Below are 17301 nucleotides of genomic sequence, written 5' to 3' on the forward strand. Positions count from 1 at the left end.
TGTGTGTGTGTGTGTGTGTGTGTGTGTGTGTGTGTGTGTGTGTGTGTGCGTGTGCAGAGAGAGAGAGTCACTAAATGTGACTGACATTTAGAGATGCACATAATGAGACATGCAGCTTTCATAATAAATCAAATGGATAGTGTGACAGGAAACACTACATTTTAAAAGCCTTAAAAGAATTAGATGTCTAACTAACTGTGTGGTTGCATTGGAAATCTTACGCTGTGGCAGAACAGATGTCTACTTGACCTTGATTTCACCACACCACAATATTTATGTCAAGGAGAAAAAGCTTTAAGGTCTAAGCACTTACAGAATTGCTTGATTGCTTTAGCTCCATGCACTTTGCAACTAGGTGTAATAGACTCGATCCAACCTTCCACATAACCTGCAGTCCGAACCATATTTTCTGTAAATTGTCTGCACAGTATTAATTTAGCATATAAAAGGAAGAAAACAATTAATAGCTGCGAATGTCCATTCGGAAATGTCCCAGTGGGCCCTTGTTTGCCAGCCCTGCTGGTATTCGATCAATTTCCAGCTGGCTGGTTCTGCACTATAATGGAAAGTGGCAGCGAGCACGACTCCAAATCTTGAACAGTGTATCGGGTGCACGGTAAGTGGCAGGGACCAAAGAAACAAAGCACCACCACTCACAGATAAAGGTTCTTCTTGTTTATTGTCATCCACAATGAAGAAAGAAGAAGACCCTTGTGTCCCTCAGGTCAGGGTGTGATTAAAGGGACAGAACATATTAAACGCATACCGGGAAACTGCAATGTCCCCGGTTTGACTTCAGCCAACGACCTTTGGTGCATGTTATGATTCCTGTGTCTGTCTCTATTGTGCTGTTGCATGAAGGCAAAGTGCCAAAAATATATTATATTTAAAAACACACTGACACTCTCTCTAAGTTTCACTACTGATATGTGCTCTAATTTAGAACATTACTACTACAGTTTATACTTACATGATCTTTTTATACTGGAGATGACTGCATTCTTCTGCCGGAATACATCTTATAGGTAGCACTGACTAATCCCCATTGAGTTGGGGTGAGACTTATAGTACACGTAGACGGGAAGGTTGAGAAAACAGAAACAGAAAACAAGGAATTAATTGATTTATATGGCTATTGATGCTTGTATATCAACCCTGTACAGAGAAATGTTTTACCTGAACATCCAGGAAGCACAGGTGTCTCCGTGAAAACACGCTGATCTTTAGTCTGTAAACCTGTGGAGTTTGTGGCCACTAGTGGCGCTATGGGGCAATCTTTTTATGAGTGGGTCCCTGTTTTGTTTGTATTGTCACTGAATGTAAAAATAACTGTTATATACACGAGATATCTCGAGTTAAAGAGCACCTTTAAAGGTCCAGTGTGTAGGATTAAAGGGGATCTATTGACAGAAATGGAATATAATATACAGAACTATGCTTTCATTAGTGTATATTGACTTGAAACTAAGAATCTTGAGTTGTCATTACCTCAGAATGAGCCGTTTATATTACCTTAGGGAGCGGGTCCTCTTCACAGTCCTACAGCAGAACGGACAAGCCAAACACTGGCTGTAGCATTTCATGTTTTTATACCTAATGGCCACCGTTGTTCTCTGAAATGCTTGGAAAGGAAGGAGTGAGAGAAGGGGTATCAAGTTGACTGCAATCTGCAACCTCACCACTAGATGCCACTAAATCCTGCACACAGCCCCTTTAAATCACCTTTGGCTGAGTTTGTAACTACTTTACTGTTTTGTGGCTTAATCTAAAGCACATAATAATGTTTATGATGAGCATATGTTCTTTCAAGTTATTAACCTGCAAAATAACTAAATCAATTTGTCAGATAACCGTAGTGGAATAAAAAGTAAAAAGAGTAAAAGTGGGCTGACCAGCAGAAAAAGTAAAGTACAATTATCTGAAAGTGTACAAAACTGAATGTAAACTAGTTAGGAAAATGTGCTTAGTTAAATGTCTGTTCCTCTTGTCATTTTGACGGGTGACAGCTCGAAATATAGCCCTTCTTTCTCTGTCAAGATCAGAGCCAGTGCTTTGCGCCTCTCTCTCTCTCTCTCTCTCTCTCTCTCTCTCTCTCTCTCTCTCTCTCTCTCTCTCTCTGTTTCTCTCTTTATCTCTCTCTGTCTCTTTCTCTCTCTCTCTCTCTCCCTGTGGAAAGAAAGTTAAAGGATGAAAGAGAAGCTGGGAGCTGAGACTGAGACAATCTGCTCAGCACCACGGACAGCGAACAATTGGGCGCTCGGACACAAGCTATCCATCGATATTGGAGAATTAAAGGCGAATCAGAAGACTGAACTGAAAACGAGGAAATTGGGGGATCTACTACATTTAATTTGATTAAAGACTTGGGCTTTTTCACTGCTTCCCAAAGTAAGCATGTCCTCGTCTTCTCGTCTCTGAGTAAATCATTCATAGCGTATGTGTGATTTAAAAATGTAGCTTTGCAATGCAAGTATTACGATTATTGAGAGCATTACGCTGAGTTGAGATACTACCATTGCAGTCATAACCTACATAAACAGTACTATCACCTATATTCATAGCAGGCATTATTATAGAGCTCGTAGTATTAAAGATCGGCCGTGCGTAAAAGCTGTGGCACTGTTCCAGCTTGACGCGCAACACAGCGGGTGTGTGTTTGCAGGCTGAGAATGAGACGTTACTACGTAAAGAGGAGATAATAATTGGTGATTCTCTACGGTAACAGCAGTGGCTTTCCGTGCTTAATTACGGACATGACAACTTGTTAAAATGTAGGATACATGGCAACACATCTTTGTCTTTGGAGTTGGCTCATACGCTCCGTTTCCAATGAAATAGCACCGGTTCCCATCTGTGGTCAGAGCGCGCACTCTCTCGCTTGGGCGCCCAAGCACACACTTAAATGTAAACTCTAAATTAGATATGGGATGAAATAGGCTGAACCACTTTTTCTTTGTTTTAATCTGATACCTTGTAGTGTGGTTGCTGGTGATTCTCCTCCTGATTCTGTTCCAAATCAAGCATGGAATAAACCAGCATGGCAGAAGTAAAGGTTCTCTTCTAAATCAGTGAAAACACCAGGGGGACAAATCTGCATCTGGACTATGTGCCATCATCTTCCCCTCTGAAACCCACAATGGAGCCCCTAGACCAGACCTACGGGTTTCCCCTCCCATCGGACCTCAACTCATCCTCTGCAGCCACTCCCTTGTCCTTCCTCTTTTCCCACCCCCGCCTCTTCAACGTCTCCTCCAACCTGTCCACGCAAAGCGTTCCCTTTCAGGGCAGCAGCACTCTGATGACAGCGATCATCTCCCTCACAGTCTTCATGGTGGGCCTGACTGGCAACACGCTGGCCATCTATGTGGTGCTGCGCTATGCCAAAATGAAGACAGTCACCAACATCTACATCCTGAACCTGGCTGTGGCCGATGAGCTGTACATCATCGGGCTCCCCTTCCTCACCACGCAGAACGTGCTCTCCTATTGGCCGTTTGGCTCCTTCCTTTGCCGCGTTGTCATGACGGCAGACTCTATGAACCAGTTCACGTCTATTTTCTGCCTGACTGTCATGTCCATCGATCGGTACCTGGCTGTGGTTCATCCAATCCGCAGCACAAAGTGGAGACACCCCCGCGTGGCCAAGGTGGTGAGCGCAGCCGTGTGGGCCGTGTCCTTCGTGGTGGTTCTGCCTGTGGTCATCTTTTCTGATATTCAGGTATAAACTGCAGTTCTGGTCATCCTTTATATCTCGGAGCAAATTAGCTTTAATTAATAGCTGCCTCTGATAAATGTTTTTTTTTTTAAAGTCATTTTCTACTCAGTCCAGTAAACCTCAGAACACAGTAAGATCATTCCTGTTCCTTCTCAAATTGACATTAATAAGGCATTTATTTAAACAGATTATTAACTACAAATGTATTACTTTCCCCCCAGCAACATAATAATAATAATATTAATAATAACTTGTTTGTAATTAGTTTATTTTACCCTGATAGGCTGTATTAAGATCACTCTTGAAAGATACGGGGTAACAAAAAATACGATAACAAAATACACGTCACAAGATCAGAATTAAAGGAATAATTTGCCATTTTGCAAAATACACTAAATTGACTTTGTTGCTCTTGTGATTGTTTGGTAAATATGAAGCTAAAGCAGACAGTCAGCTGAGCATAAGATCTGGAACCAGTTATGTTCATGTAACTACAGTAAATAAATCAACAGAGGCTGACTGAGACATTTAATGGAGGTTATCCAGCATGTGTTCATATTTATTTGTGTTTTGTAAAAGTTGCTTTTGTGGTTACAAGATGAAACTATTTTAAAGGTAAAAGTGCATTCAAAGAAACTGACATAAGTGATTTATAGAGTAACCTGCCCAATAGCAAACTAATGATGAAACAACAATATTTTTCTCCTCAGCTCTGTGGAGCGTGTTAACATCTTTCAGCTCTTTGTTGACACAGCTAAAAGGAGAGTAAATATTAGATTATTATACTACACAGTATTATTATATTTGCCCATAGGTGGCCAGAAACACAACTCTATAGCTCTGTAAATGCTGGGTGTTTAAATGAGCAACAATTTGCTGACAAAACCTGAGAGGTATAAGAACACCTTTGTCTACATGTACATTTTGGAATTTATGATTTGACATGAAGAGCTGTGAGGAAAGAATACGTAAGTTGTTGTTGAAATGTTTAACACAAAAACTTAAGTCTTTTGAAGTCTTATAATTCCAGCAGAATTAATAATATGTGCACATAAAGAAAAGCATTGCAGTAAGTTCTCTAGACAAAGGCTTTAGAGGTAAGGTAAGGTGGAGAATGCAACTTGCTTTCATACATGCTGTGCTTTACTGCTGAAGACCTTTGGTTTGATAACAATGGGGGACAAGTTGCTTTCTGGTTTTACAGTTGTTTCTTGTTTTCAAACAAAGCACAATAATGTCTGGAAATCTCATCCACAAATGCAAAATGTGCTTCTTCAAACCCTTGGAAAGTACATAATGTAAATTTCTAATTTCTTCAAAAATCCAAGAGCTTTGTCGTTTAACATAAATCCTGTGGGCCCCACACTTACTCAAGGTTTGACTGGGCAGATTATGGTTGAATCTTTAAATTATTTTACTCAAGTGATTTAATTTCCCTTTAGGACACATTCAACTCCTGCAACATCAACTGGCCAGAGCCAAAGAACGTGTGGTCGACAGCCTTCATTCTCTACACCGCCACGGTGGGCTTCTTTGGACCGCTGCTCATCATTTGCCTCTGCTACCTACTTATCGTTATCAAGGTGTGTGCATATGTTTGTATAAGGCCCAATAAAATAGCTCATGTATAAATCTCAAATCTGCATCAACATAATGATCGTTTCCATCATACTCGACATTCCTCATTTTCATCGTTATCACTCATCACATATTCATCCTGTTCACCATCATCATCATGGTGCAGATCAAGTCATCAGGGGCGCGGGCGGGCTTCACCAAGCGCCGGCGGTCGGAGCGCAAGGTGACGAGGATGGTGGTGGTGATCGTGGTGGTGTTTGTGCTCTGCTGGCTGCCATTCTTCATCATCAACATGGTCAATCTGGTGGTCATCATTCCGGAGTCTAGTGCCACTGCCGGCATCTACTTCTTCGCCGTCATCCTGTCATACGCCAACTCCTGTGCCAACCCGGTGCTCTACGGCTTCCTGTCGGACAACTTCAGACAGAGCTTCAGAAAAGTAGGTTGTGTCCTCTGGGTATTAAAACACTGTAGAGAGGAAGGTTGAAGAAGTAGTTGAAGCTTGTTAATTAAAAAGTTATATCAGGGTGTCTAAAATGACAGTATATTCTGACCAGATCTGCTCTCTAGCCTGGTTGTCAAACGCGGTTTTCTCATCTTACCATATATGGTTAATGACCTTTATCACAATGGCTGGAGATTTATTATCTAGTCTCTACTGTCAATTGTTGTTGTGGCCCTGCAGGTGCTGTGTGTGAGTAATGTGAGGTGCAAGGCCAACGGTGTGGATGATGGCGACCCCAGCGCTCAGCGCACTGAGAAAACCACAGCACACGAATGCCTCGTTCTCTCCCCTCGTAACCAGGCCTACCACGACCCCCAGAGCAGCCAGGTACTGTCTGTGTGTGTGTGTGTGTGTGTGTGGGGGGGGGGGGGTGACAAGTGACAAGGGAAAGAAAAAACAAAAAAAACAGATGTTATAATAAAAATAATGTATGTTGAGTGCAGCGCTGATGCTATTCTGACAATTTTCAGGACAATTAAGATGCTTGGCTAATATGAAATCCTTTAATCATACACACACACACACACACACACACACACACACACACACACACACACACACACACTCTCTGCATCACCAATAAATGTGATGCATCAGGTTTGGCATTTCTACCGATGAAGAGTCCAACAACTAAATGAATCAACAGGCAGGTGTGGGCAGCTAATTGCAGAAGGATGTAAAATGAATGCTGCTGTGGAGGCAATGAGAAAATCTGAAGGCTGAAGTGAAAGATTACGAGGTTACAGTAGGTTTACGTGTGTGTATATATGTGCGTCATAAAGAAATCGAAAGGAAAGGAAAAAGCTTTGATTCAGGCAGCATGCTCAGACTCTGGAGCGTTGGGCTTTGTGTCCAATTAGATTACTCGTACAAGAGCAGTGCGGTGCATTAGACCTCCATAAGTCACAGTGTGTAAGAGTGTATATACAGAGTAAATGTTAATGAGTCCAAGTGCTCCATTATTGATTTACGGATCTCTGGTTATTCTCAGAGTTTAACTTCATGTCATATCTCTTCATCATCATGCGACCAAAAGCAAATGAATACTGACAAACGCACGCACTCATATACATATACATTGCACCACAGACCATTTTTTTATATTTACAATATTGCTACGGACCGGCCGAAGCCAAAGAGTGAGATGGTTCACATTCCTGGTCACGATCAAGTATGTTTTGTCTCAGGCAAGATCCGTCTCTATTTATTCTCCCAACCAACAAATAATTCTTGATACGAGCTAGAAAATGACAGAGAAGATAGAGCCCGCACGAGAGAACTGGGGAGGATCAAGAGGAAAAACAGGAACGTAAAATTAAAGTTGTAATCCATGAAATCTTAGTCCATCATTTCTAAATGTAATTTGGGTGGTGTGACAGCCAAGTACAGTTCACAGTAATACCACAGGTTTGAGAATTCTGGTTCAATTAGCAGTACTGCTCTGATATGGTGTCAAGAGAGTATAGAAGGCAGTGAGGTTTATGTAGGATTACATGCCGCATCATTTCCTGCAAAGCCCTCATGTGTGTGTGAAGGCAATTATGTCAGAGCAGAGACTCAAGAGCAGACACAGACACTGGAGACGAGGTGATGTAGAAGGCAAAGTCTTTTACTAGGCTCCAAGCAGTCAAACACAGGACGTCAGTTTCTAAAGGCAAACAAAAACGACAAGAGGCAGGCAAAAATCCACAAACCGAGAACGAGGTAAAGTAACAAACCATCGAAATTGACACGAGAGAATACTGCTGGAAGGCGATGACACACGGGGTAGGACAAAGACAATCTGGCAAACAGAACAGGGAAAGCAGGGGAGTATGTGTGTGTGGGGTTGTCAGAGGGAAAAACCAGGGGCAGGTAATTGAACGCAGGTGTGGTGAATGAGTAATCATTACAATCAGTATATTTTTGTTGGGAGAATATCAGGAAGTAATGAGGTAAAATGAAACAACGGCAGCGACACAATTCAAGGTGATTATTGCAAAAATAGCTTATAATAGGCTTGTTTTTGCAGAATCAGAATGTTTCCTCGCAGCCTGCAAATATTCAAAGGCCTGATACTGTTCCACAGTCCGGAGGTTGGAAACCTCTACTTTAAACATAATGTAGACTCATCCTGCTAACCCAGAGATGTATTATGTTAATTCATTAATTTAAATCTCCCCACTTCTTTTGATGCCTTTCTCCTTTATTCCCTTCCTCCTTGGCTCTGGCCCTCTTCTTCCTCTTTCTGAAGATCTCTCCTCATCCTCCAGGCTCGCCGATCTCCCACACAGCAGCAGACCTGCACCGCTCCTCCCCTACATGTCAACCTCCATCCACTTGCCCAGGAATGGGACCCACCACAGCCACAGCGGCCTCCACAGCAGCCTCCATGGTACCCTCCGTGGTAACCCTGGCTTAACCTCCAACCCTCACTGCCCTGACTACGTTCTCCTCTCCTGCATCATTAGCTCCACTGGAAAACATCAGGTGTTTCATGAATTGAAAAGAGAAGCTGAGGAGGAAACATAATATGAGACTACAGCAGTGAAAGCAGAGGGATCGGATCAGCTGATGCTGTTCTGCAGTTGCAATGTAAAAAATCCATTTCCAGGACTATTTTCTGAACACTCATTTGAAATGCATTGCAGCATTTATGACCCATTTCAGTGAAACAACCTCATGAATATTTTACATTTGTTTCATGTCTCGATGTGTATCTCTACCTTTATGAATCACCCAGCTGCTCAACAAGTCACATTTTTCTTTCCATCCAGCCATTTGACATAAGTGCCTTCTGCGCCGCTGTCAGCAGGTATCCCGGCTCCTAAACGGACAAAGGAACATTCGCTCCGTACTTCTCTCACTTTCTGTTCATCTGTTACACAACATGTAAGAATAAACTTACTTTTCAGTACCAAAAATCCCGGAGAGGAGAAGATTTCATATCACAAGTTTATTTGGGTAAAACAGGCCTTACAGGGTTGTGATTTAGTCTGAAAGGATGATTGGTACTTTCAGATAAAAATTTACCTCCTCCAGCAGCTTAATGCACTATTTTGTTTCTGTAGTAAAAAGGCATTTTCCTGTTTCAAACTCCCACTCACTTCTGCTCTTTTCACTGTAACTTAAATGGGTAAATTGTGATGATTGACGTTGACATCTGTACAGCTTTGTGGCAAAAGTCTGCTGTAATCCTTTTTATATACTGTTTGTATTCCAGAGAGCGGCTTGATTGCTGTTTACCAGCTTCTCAGTCACAGGACATGCGACTCTGTGTTTTCCTGCCAGCTTTGAACACAGACCTTCTGACCTCTTTGTATATATGCCTTTGAATTTGTATCTTTGTGCATTTGCGTGTCAAGTGTGTGTTTATTTGAGGCGCCTTGTTTACTGTATGATAGAATACACACACAGCGAATATTTCTGATCAGACTCAACTGGCACAGCCTCCATTAGCCTTTGAAATGCTTATAGTGTAAATGTGTCCGCCATGAAGCTTTTAACAGGAAAGGTCAGGGGTTGTTTTTGCGACAGGTGGGAGAGGATTACTGCACAAATGCCAAGAATGACCATCGCCTGTTGAGGCGATATTATTGCTGAATGTGATCAGTGCCAAGTGCGGCCAACCACACCCACGTCGTTTCTGTCGGATGAGGCAGTGAAAAAGTTCCTTAAAGCTGAACTCCACACGATGTATATTTGCTTTGCCTAAACATGAGTTCATCAGACTGTAAACAAACTTTAAAAAACAGGAGACAATTTGGACATAGCTTCTCTCTTTGCCACACACACACACACACACACACACACACACACACACTCACCTAGTATAAATGTATGGTAGGACAAAGTATTTCTTTATTAACGCTTATCTAAACAGTTTCTATTGTCTGGTCTTCATATCACATCACCACAGAACCAATGTCTCTATAATAGCAGTCATTGTGTTATTAAGTAAAAGCTGACTGGAATGAAATAGTGTTCACGTTAATGGAATTAGTTAAAGAGTAAAATGAGTTTTGTGTTCGGACACGTAGGAGTGAGAATGAGTCAAATCTCAATGGTGGATGTGTAATGAAAAAGAAAATGAATCAGGGGCTTGCAGTGAGAAGATGCTGATCAGGTGAATATAATAAGGGGAGGCGATGACAGAGAGACTAATGCAAGCTGAAAATGTCAACGCTGTTCAGAATGAAGGATTTCCAGTGCAAACATACTGTGCATTGTTTTAGATAACATATAATTGTTCAGATGCTTCAGTGCTGTATGTTTGTTGGGTTTCTGTGATTAAAAAACAGATATTTCTCATCATGACTCCTGAACATGGTATGTCTACCTACACTGATATAAAACCTGATTTGACTTTGCATATCAACTATCCCGTCATGTCTTGCTCCATTAGATTATTTCTATGCATATAGCGACCAGTTCAATTCTGCATAGCAACAAGTCGCAAGGCGTGACAGGGACTAAGTCACGTGTAAACATAAAGAGCGGTGAGACATAATCTATATGAGAAGTGGAGAATGCCTGAAGTAGACATGCTGGGTTAAGCAACAGACTGAGTCAAAGGGCTGATGCAGTGACCATTGATTAGAGCGTTATCAGGACGTAGACATTGTGCAAACACACGCAATAAAAGATGTGTCTGTATATCCAGCCAGTATTCACGACCCTTTGGCAGCCACTGTTCTTCTCCCATTGCTTTATCTCTCCATTTACTCATCCTCTTGTGTTTGCAGTTGTGTCATGCTATTTGGGAGGTTTTGCTCAGTCATCTCTTCCTCTTTGCATCTGTTTCAAACCCACATTGATCAGCTTTCTCCATTTCCTGTCCACCTCTCACTTCATACAGACCAGTTCTCCTGCCACTGAAAGATAATCACGAACAAGTGAAGAGAAACTGTGTATAGAGAGGGACACAAGGTAACTAAGAGAGTGTGCAGCTTTCTTAATCCCACTTCAAACCCTCTTTTAAAAAAATAAAATCAGGTAATATCGTGAAGATGAAATGCATTTACTGTCTGGAGGAGCAAAAGAGACCTGAAGCCTCTGCAGAAATCCTGTGTGTGTGTGTGTGTGTGTGTGTGTGTGTGTGTGTTGAAGACCCCCTGGGAGATTATGAGACTTTTGGACTGGACAGCGAGGTCCACTGGGGAACGAAATGAGGAGCAGGGGTGTTGAAATATGAAAGGCCACGCTGTCGGCGGTCTGCATTTATGGCGGCTCCACAGCACCAGCTTCTCTCTCTCCTCTTAACACTTTCTGCCAGTCCTTTCTCAACTCTTCAACGCTCTTCTCAGCCCTCTCGACTGCACTCAGCGTCAATGTGTTGCTCCTTTTTTCCTTCTTTCATTTTCTGCAAAAACAAGGGTGTAATGTACACATAGGACACATTACACCATCACACCCATTACCGCCCTCACTTTAAATGTTTAAAATGTCTAAATGTAAATATTACTTATTGACTAGTGACTCACAGAATTACAAAATACATCAAATGAAAAACTTCTCCTTCTCTTTCCCTCTCACACCTGCCGCAGGAGCGTCACAACGTTTCACACGGTTTGAAAACTACAATGACCATCAAATTAACACTCGATTGAATCTCCTGTCTCAGGCATCTGTCAGTGCTCTTCTTGACCTACAGGGCGGCAAGGTTTTCTCTGCCTGGTATCAAATGACGTTAACTAACCGCAGCTGCAATTAAACCCTGAATAGATAGCTGAGTCTTCTCTCTGACACAAATAGATCCTCATAGCAGAGGTCCTCAATCCTGCTGCTCCAGATTCACACTGCTGCTTGTTTGCCATCGTACCAGTAGCAGTGCACCTCAGCTGTATAACACTCACTGTTGACTAAAAGCAGGTTTCTGAGTCTTGAGCACTGGGGGGGTGCATTAGGCTCCATGTTAGCGCCTCGTCTTCACTTGCCGTCACCTTTATTTTTTTGAGCTGCCAACGATGTATGAGATGTGAGTTTAATTGATTCACTGCTGGGGAGAAAAGACGAGGGATCAAGCAAAGTTTGAATTTGAATGTCAGTCACGGCCAATAAAACAAAGCGTCGCCATAACAATCTTCCATCAGCGTGAGTGGATGAAAGCATGGACCCTGGGAAATGAAAATTAAGAAAATTACAATGAATTAGGGCTGATGTCACTTCATCTCTCCTTAATAAAGATAATAAAAGTAAGCATTTCTGTCTTTTGACTATAGAGTCTGTCTAACGTGCAGCAATGAAAGCAGAAGGTCGCGGTTAACAATTCATACCGTTGCCTAAAGAAAGAAAAGGCCTAATTAACACTGGGGACGGGGGACATGTCCCATCAGTGAAAAGAGGTCCAATATCAGCGGCTCCGTTTCAGCTCATTAATTCAATGTCAACCTGCTGTTATGCTGCCAAATGTGCACATGCATATATACGACATAGAGAAAGAAAAACAACAATAACCAGACTTACAAAAGCACATACAATACAAAGAACATAGCCAACAAGAACAAAGGTTAATGAAATCACAAAGTGACAAATGACATACTTATGTCATCAACTTATTACGCTTTGTTGAGATTGTAAAATAATATAGAATGAGAAAACTAATGAAAAGTTGTAGTTCCTCTAAAGTGACACCATAAAACCACCATGAAGACTGTCAATCATGTGTGTTTTCCTGCACGGACCATTAGCACTTTGTTGATATAGACGTACTGTAGACACACTTACATAACACTTAAATGGGCTAAATTTCTTCAAAAAAATGTTGGTTTTCACTTATTTGTAATTCGTTTTTTACTGTAATGTCTACAATCATCCACTCTTATCTTACGTTTTGTTTACTTATCTTAACTTCTACTGCATATAAAAAACGTTCTGTAAGTAAACCTTACTTGTTTGTTTTGTATATCTTTTCTTACAATGTTGTAATGTTACAGAGCTCTGGTCACACATCTCTGTATTCTAGTAGATCTTCACCTATTGTATGTATATTTGTTATCTTTATTTCACAATTACACAGTCAAGCTGTAACAATGTTAAAATCTGATTAAAGTCAGCCACATTCCTACAAACATTACATTTAATACTGAGTAAGAGCAGTCCTGGTGTCATGAAGCTTTCAAAGGACGCGATAAATGAATCCTGACAATAAGAGTGATTAAAAGCAAACACTAGTGATGAATGTGATGGCACGCACACAAACCATAAATGATGACCGTCACCGCAGCTTTTCACGTCAGGCAGCTGAACTTCAGTGAAGAGGGTTTGACACTCATCTGCTGTAGTTGTCTTCAGATAAGCCTGATCAAGTCCTCTACAACATGACCGACACACTTCACGTCAATGACACTGCCACACTGCGCCCTCTGCTGGTGCTCTTTCCCTGTTACACCCTTCCAAATTACGTGTATTCCTGTTGGATGTTGGATGTGATTTTGTGTATACCAACTTATTAGGAAGAGCCTCACTTCTGCATCAGGTGACATGTTCCTCTATTACAGTGAATCTGGGCACTGTCGGTTATTTTGAGTTGATCTAACAAATACTGCCCTGCTGCTGCAAGTACTCAATAGAGTTGCTAATTTAAACTTTAAACTTTATTCATCAGGAATTGCCACCACAGTGTGTTAATTTACTGTTTACACTAGTTAGCCTTTTTAATGGAAGTATATATTTGTGACCTATTTTAGTGCTTGGTGGAGACACACTGGGGAATAGAGTATAATGCATTGTTGATTTTGGTAACAATAAGACAAATATGGAACAAAGCCAGCCATATCATTTAAAGTTGTTTTCATGTCAGCCTTCTAAATTTACATTTTATTCTGATCACACAAATATTTAAGATATTTAAGAATCTTAGAATAACATGAAATACAGTAAACAAAACAAGATAACACTGTCTATTTAAATAATTGTGTTGGAAGTGTTAATGTGGCAAGGCACTGCAGAAACAAGTAATAGTGATTTATTTCCACTACAAATATATGTTGTAATGAGAGAATAGCATTTCGAAATTCAACAAACACAGTGAAATCCACACCTATGATGACTGCGCCTTTTTCACACTGTTGCTCCACCTTCTCTCTACATTTGCTTTTATGGTCTTTGTCAGTTGTTCTCAAACAGCAGAGGAAGAAGCAGTGCCAGGACCTCACAGTGACCTTATATTAAGGTAAGCAGCATTACATCCGTCTTCAAAATGAAACATATGCACACAGGCTCAGAGTCAGAAGGAATACTACATGATAGCAGAACCTGAAAGTTTATTATTTGTCTGCTTCTGTTGACTTATACACCCCCCCTGTCACTGGAATTTAGCTTGGACCTTTTTTTTGGGGGGGGGGGGATGTGTTTACATGACTTGTGGTGAAACCTGTTTACATTGTTGGGACTTGCCTTTCTTATATTATTACATTACATATTACATTTTAGGGCGAAGCCTTGGTTTAAGTTAGGTGAGTTAAGGGTTAGGCTGGTAGCGGTTATGGTTTGGGTAAGTCCCCAGGAAATTAATGTAAGTCAATGTAATGTCCCAAAAGTCATGAAAACACAACTGTGTGTGTGTGTTTCTACATGCCAGTAAAAGCTACCACAACATTTTTCGGTGACATTTTGCTGGACATGTTTGCGTTTCTCAACATTGAATTCAATCAGCCAGCACTCCTCAGCAGAATAAGGATAAGGATAAGGATAAGGATGTTTATTGTCATTGTAAAAACTAAATTAAGTTGGTGACTCATCAGTCAGTAGCAGCAACAAGGTAAAAAATTATAACCCTTTTACTCCCAGTCAGTTTCACTACAAATCCTCAAAAGTGACTCTTTTGCATTAGCTGCTGACAGGTGTGTTAGAGAAGTCTCTTACATGCAAATACATTTCTGAAATAAACCATTGGTTACTATTTGTATGTACGTCAGAGAGATGAAAATGTAATTTATATAAGTTTATACTGCCAAATGGGACCTTTGGTCATGAGAGAGGAGGGAGTGGCACTAGACAATCTGTTCCATTATAATGTAAAAATGCATACGCATGTCATGGAGCGAGAGCGAGAGAGAGAGAGAGAGAGAGAGAGAGAGACAGGTTTGGCTAGCTGGATGACGTCATGCCAATAACTTATTTAGCTTTTTAAAACAACAGGGACAGATCCAGTATGGACAGTTAGGGAGTGAGAGACATGAAGCACCTGCTGAGACATGATATATAGTTATAAATAAATAATTATATATATATATACGTATATGTATGTGTGTTTTATATTATTATTATATATATCATATATTATTATGATATATATATTATACATAATATTATTATATGATATATATATTATTATATTATACTGAATTGCTTGTGAGGGTGACACAAATATTATGTCTTGACGTGTTTATCAAAGTGTTATTTACTGCTTTTTTTCATGTTGGAATAAAGGTTAAATATTTAACTGCAAAGTAGTAATACGTGTTTGATACCTTAATTTTTTTTGGCATTAAATCATACTGGGATGTTTGCTGAAATTGATTGGATGTGGCACAGCCCTACCTAGAACATGTTCCACCAGCCGCCACTGATTACAAGGATCACTCTGGTCCCTTTTTTGCTGTATTTTATCTTACTTACAGGCTTTTTTCCACTGCTCCTTTAGCAGATATCATGGAAAAGGGTCAGGGACCTCCTCCGGGAATGGCAGCACCACCGTACCCAGGTTTCTCTCCAGACTACAATGGAGCCTACCAAGCTCAGCCTGGGAGCTATCCCAGTAAGAGATCACCGACCTTCATCTGAGTCATTTTAACTGCATAATTTAGTGGAATGTAGCTCCTATATTCTTGAGTTATTTGTGTAATTTTAGTCCATGTGGTAGAAGCCTTTTGGCTGCTTGTTAATAATTTGAACCTTTCTCAAGATAAATGTCTCCTCCTCAGATCCAGTTCAACAACCTGCTTACCAGTACAGCCCACAGCAACCTCAAGTCGTACAACCCGGTGAGTGTCTCCCTCCACCTGTTTCTAACAAGTTTAAATAACTTTGAGTATGCCGAATATATAGGAAAAAGTCAGAAAGCTTTGAGTTTGGTGACGGGTTGGTGAGGTGTGGATTGTATAGCTGTTAAAGGGTGATGTGTTTCTCCCTCACAGTGATGACCCAGGTGGTGGTGATGCAGCAGTTGCCGACTGATGTTCCTGGACAGATGATGTGTCCTCACTGCCGAATCAGTGTTGTCACTAAAACCAAGCACATAAGTGGATTTTGCACCTGGCTGACCTGTGGCATACTGGGAGTCTTCATGTGAGTAAAGCAAACACACACATGCACACACACGTTCAGAATTTCTTTTATGGCTTAAATGATGAGCTGAATAAATGTACTACTGACAGTCATTAAATTAAGTTTGTGATGATTACCATATTAGAGTTGATGTAACTTAATGTCTCAAATATATTGACTTTGTGCTTGAAGTTCATTAACTCAGTAGGTTTAACATTTTCAAAAGTCATGAGACAATTTTGAAACACTCATACCTGAGTTCAGTTTAATCGCATATTTTAGGTGGAAGGGAAGCTTTTTAAACAGCTTGAAAATGAGTGAAGTTTTATTTGAACTTCATTCTGAAACTCCACACCAGATGCTGGCCTTGCTGTTTAATCCCCTTCTGCGTGGATTCTTGCAAGGATGTGGAGCATTCCTGCCCCAACTGTAAGAACGTCCTGCACATCTATAAGCGCAATTGAAACAGCACTACAGAGTCAACTCTGCTGAAGTGACGACAAAGGAACACTGTGACTAAATAAACATCTGGACAGGAGCCGAACCCTTTTATGCAAACACATCAGACGTCGCCATGAACCCTGTGCTCTCTTGTGTAAAATGTGGGCTGTACCGTGAATATGTGAAGAATCTAATCGAATCATATAGTTTCTTAACTTAACCTGAGTGATCTTGTCTCAATACCTGGGTGTTTAATTCAAGCAACAATGTACGGTGGTTAAAAAAAACACGAGTCTGATTTAATTTAAATCAGTCCAGTGGATTCTTTTATACAGGGTTTTTAAGGTTCATTTAGTTGTTTTTTCATTGACATCTAAAAGTAAAAACAATTATTGAAAAATAATAGGAATAGCTATTACATATCAAATATAGGATAATCATCTTAAATTAGGCTGTTTATTGATTAAACTCATTCCTAAAACAGCTGAAAGCCTTCTATCACTATAATAACCAGCTCATTTACTTGTACCATGAAATTATTCAAAGCAATAAATCACTAATTAATCACTGTTGAAATGTAGCTTTCATTCTTTATTTCTTGTGACATCGAATGCTGTCATTAAGCAATTACATATTTTTAAAAAAGTTTAAGAGAATATATTTTGTGATCAAAATGTAACTCTTGTCAGCTAGCATATGAGCAACAGTAAATGTTCAGAACAGATCATTTCTGGCATTCCTTCATGAGAATGAAAAACATCACCGGAGCAGACCTCGACCTTGTTTTGGATAAAGGTAACACGATGTAAGGAGA

The 17301-nt window shown here is 40.5% G+C and overlaps 2 protein-coding genes across 3 annotated transcripts; both read left to right on the plus strand.

The window, feature by feature from the left end:
- The first annotated feature begins 2205 nt into the window (after positions 1-2205).
- On the plus strand, positions 2206-9917 carry LOC116392977 (somatostatin-like receptor F_48D10.1). 2 transcript variants are annotated; one of them, XM_031864846.1, is made up of 6 exons: positions 2206-2388; positions 2978-3718; positions 5158-5298; positions 5460-5732; positions 5979-6125; positions 8032-9917. In XM_031864846.1, exons 2-6 carry the CDS (start codon positions 3137-3139, stop codon positions 8197-8199), a joined length of 1311 nt encoding a protein of 436 aa, XP_031720706.1. In that variant the 5' UTR covers positions 2206-2388; positions 2978-3136; the 3' UTR covers positions 8200-9917. The 2 variants fall into 2 exon arrangements, with proteins under 2 accessions (XP_031720706.1, XP_031720705.1); XM_031864845.1 differs by having other exon boundaries at positions 2206-3718.
- A 3968-nt stretch (positions 9918-13885) lies between these two features.
- On the plus strand, positions 13886-17059 carry LOC116392989 (LITAF domain-containing protein-like). Its single transcript, XM_031864860.1, has 5 exons — positions 13886-13950; positions 15424-15537; positions 15704-15763; positions 15917-16067; positions 16405-17059. The coding sequence occupies exons 2-5, from the start codon at positions 15432-15434 to the stop codon at positions 16508-16510; spliced, it is 423 nt and encodes a 140-aa protein (XP_031720720.1). The 5' UTR covers positions 13886-13950; positions 15424-15431; the 3' UTR covers positions 16511-17059.
- The last annotated feature ends 242 nt before the right edge of the window (positions 17060-17301 follow it).

Source organism: Anarrhichthys ocellatus, unplaced genomic scaffold (genome assembly GCF_004355925.1).
Source record: "Anarrhichthys ocellatus isolate YVR2014 unplaced genomic scaffold, GSC_Weel_1.0 scaffold31, whole genome shotgun sequence".
Lineage (NCBI taxonomy): Eukaryota > Metazoa > Chordata > Actinopteri > Perciformes > Anarhichadidae > Anarrhichthys > Anarrhichthys ocellatus.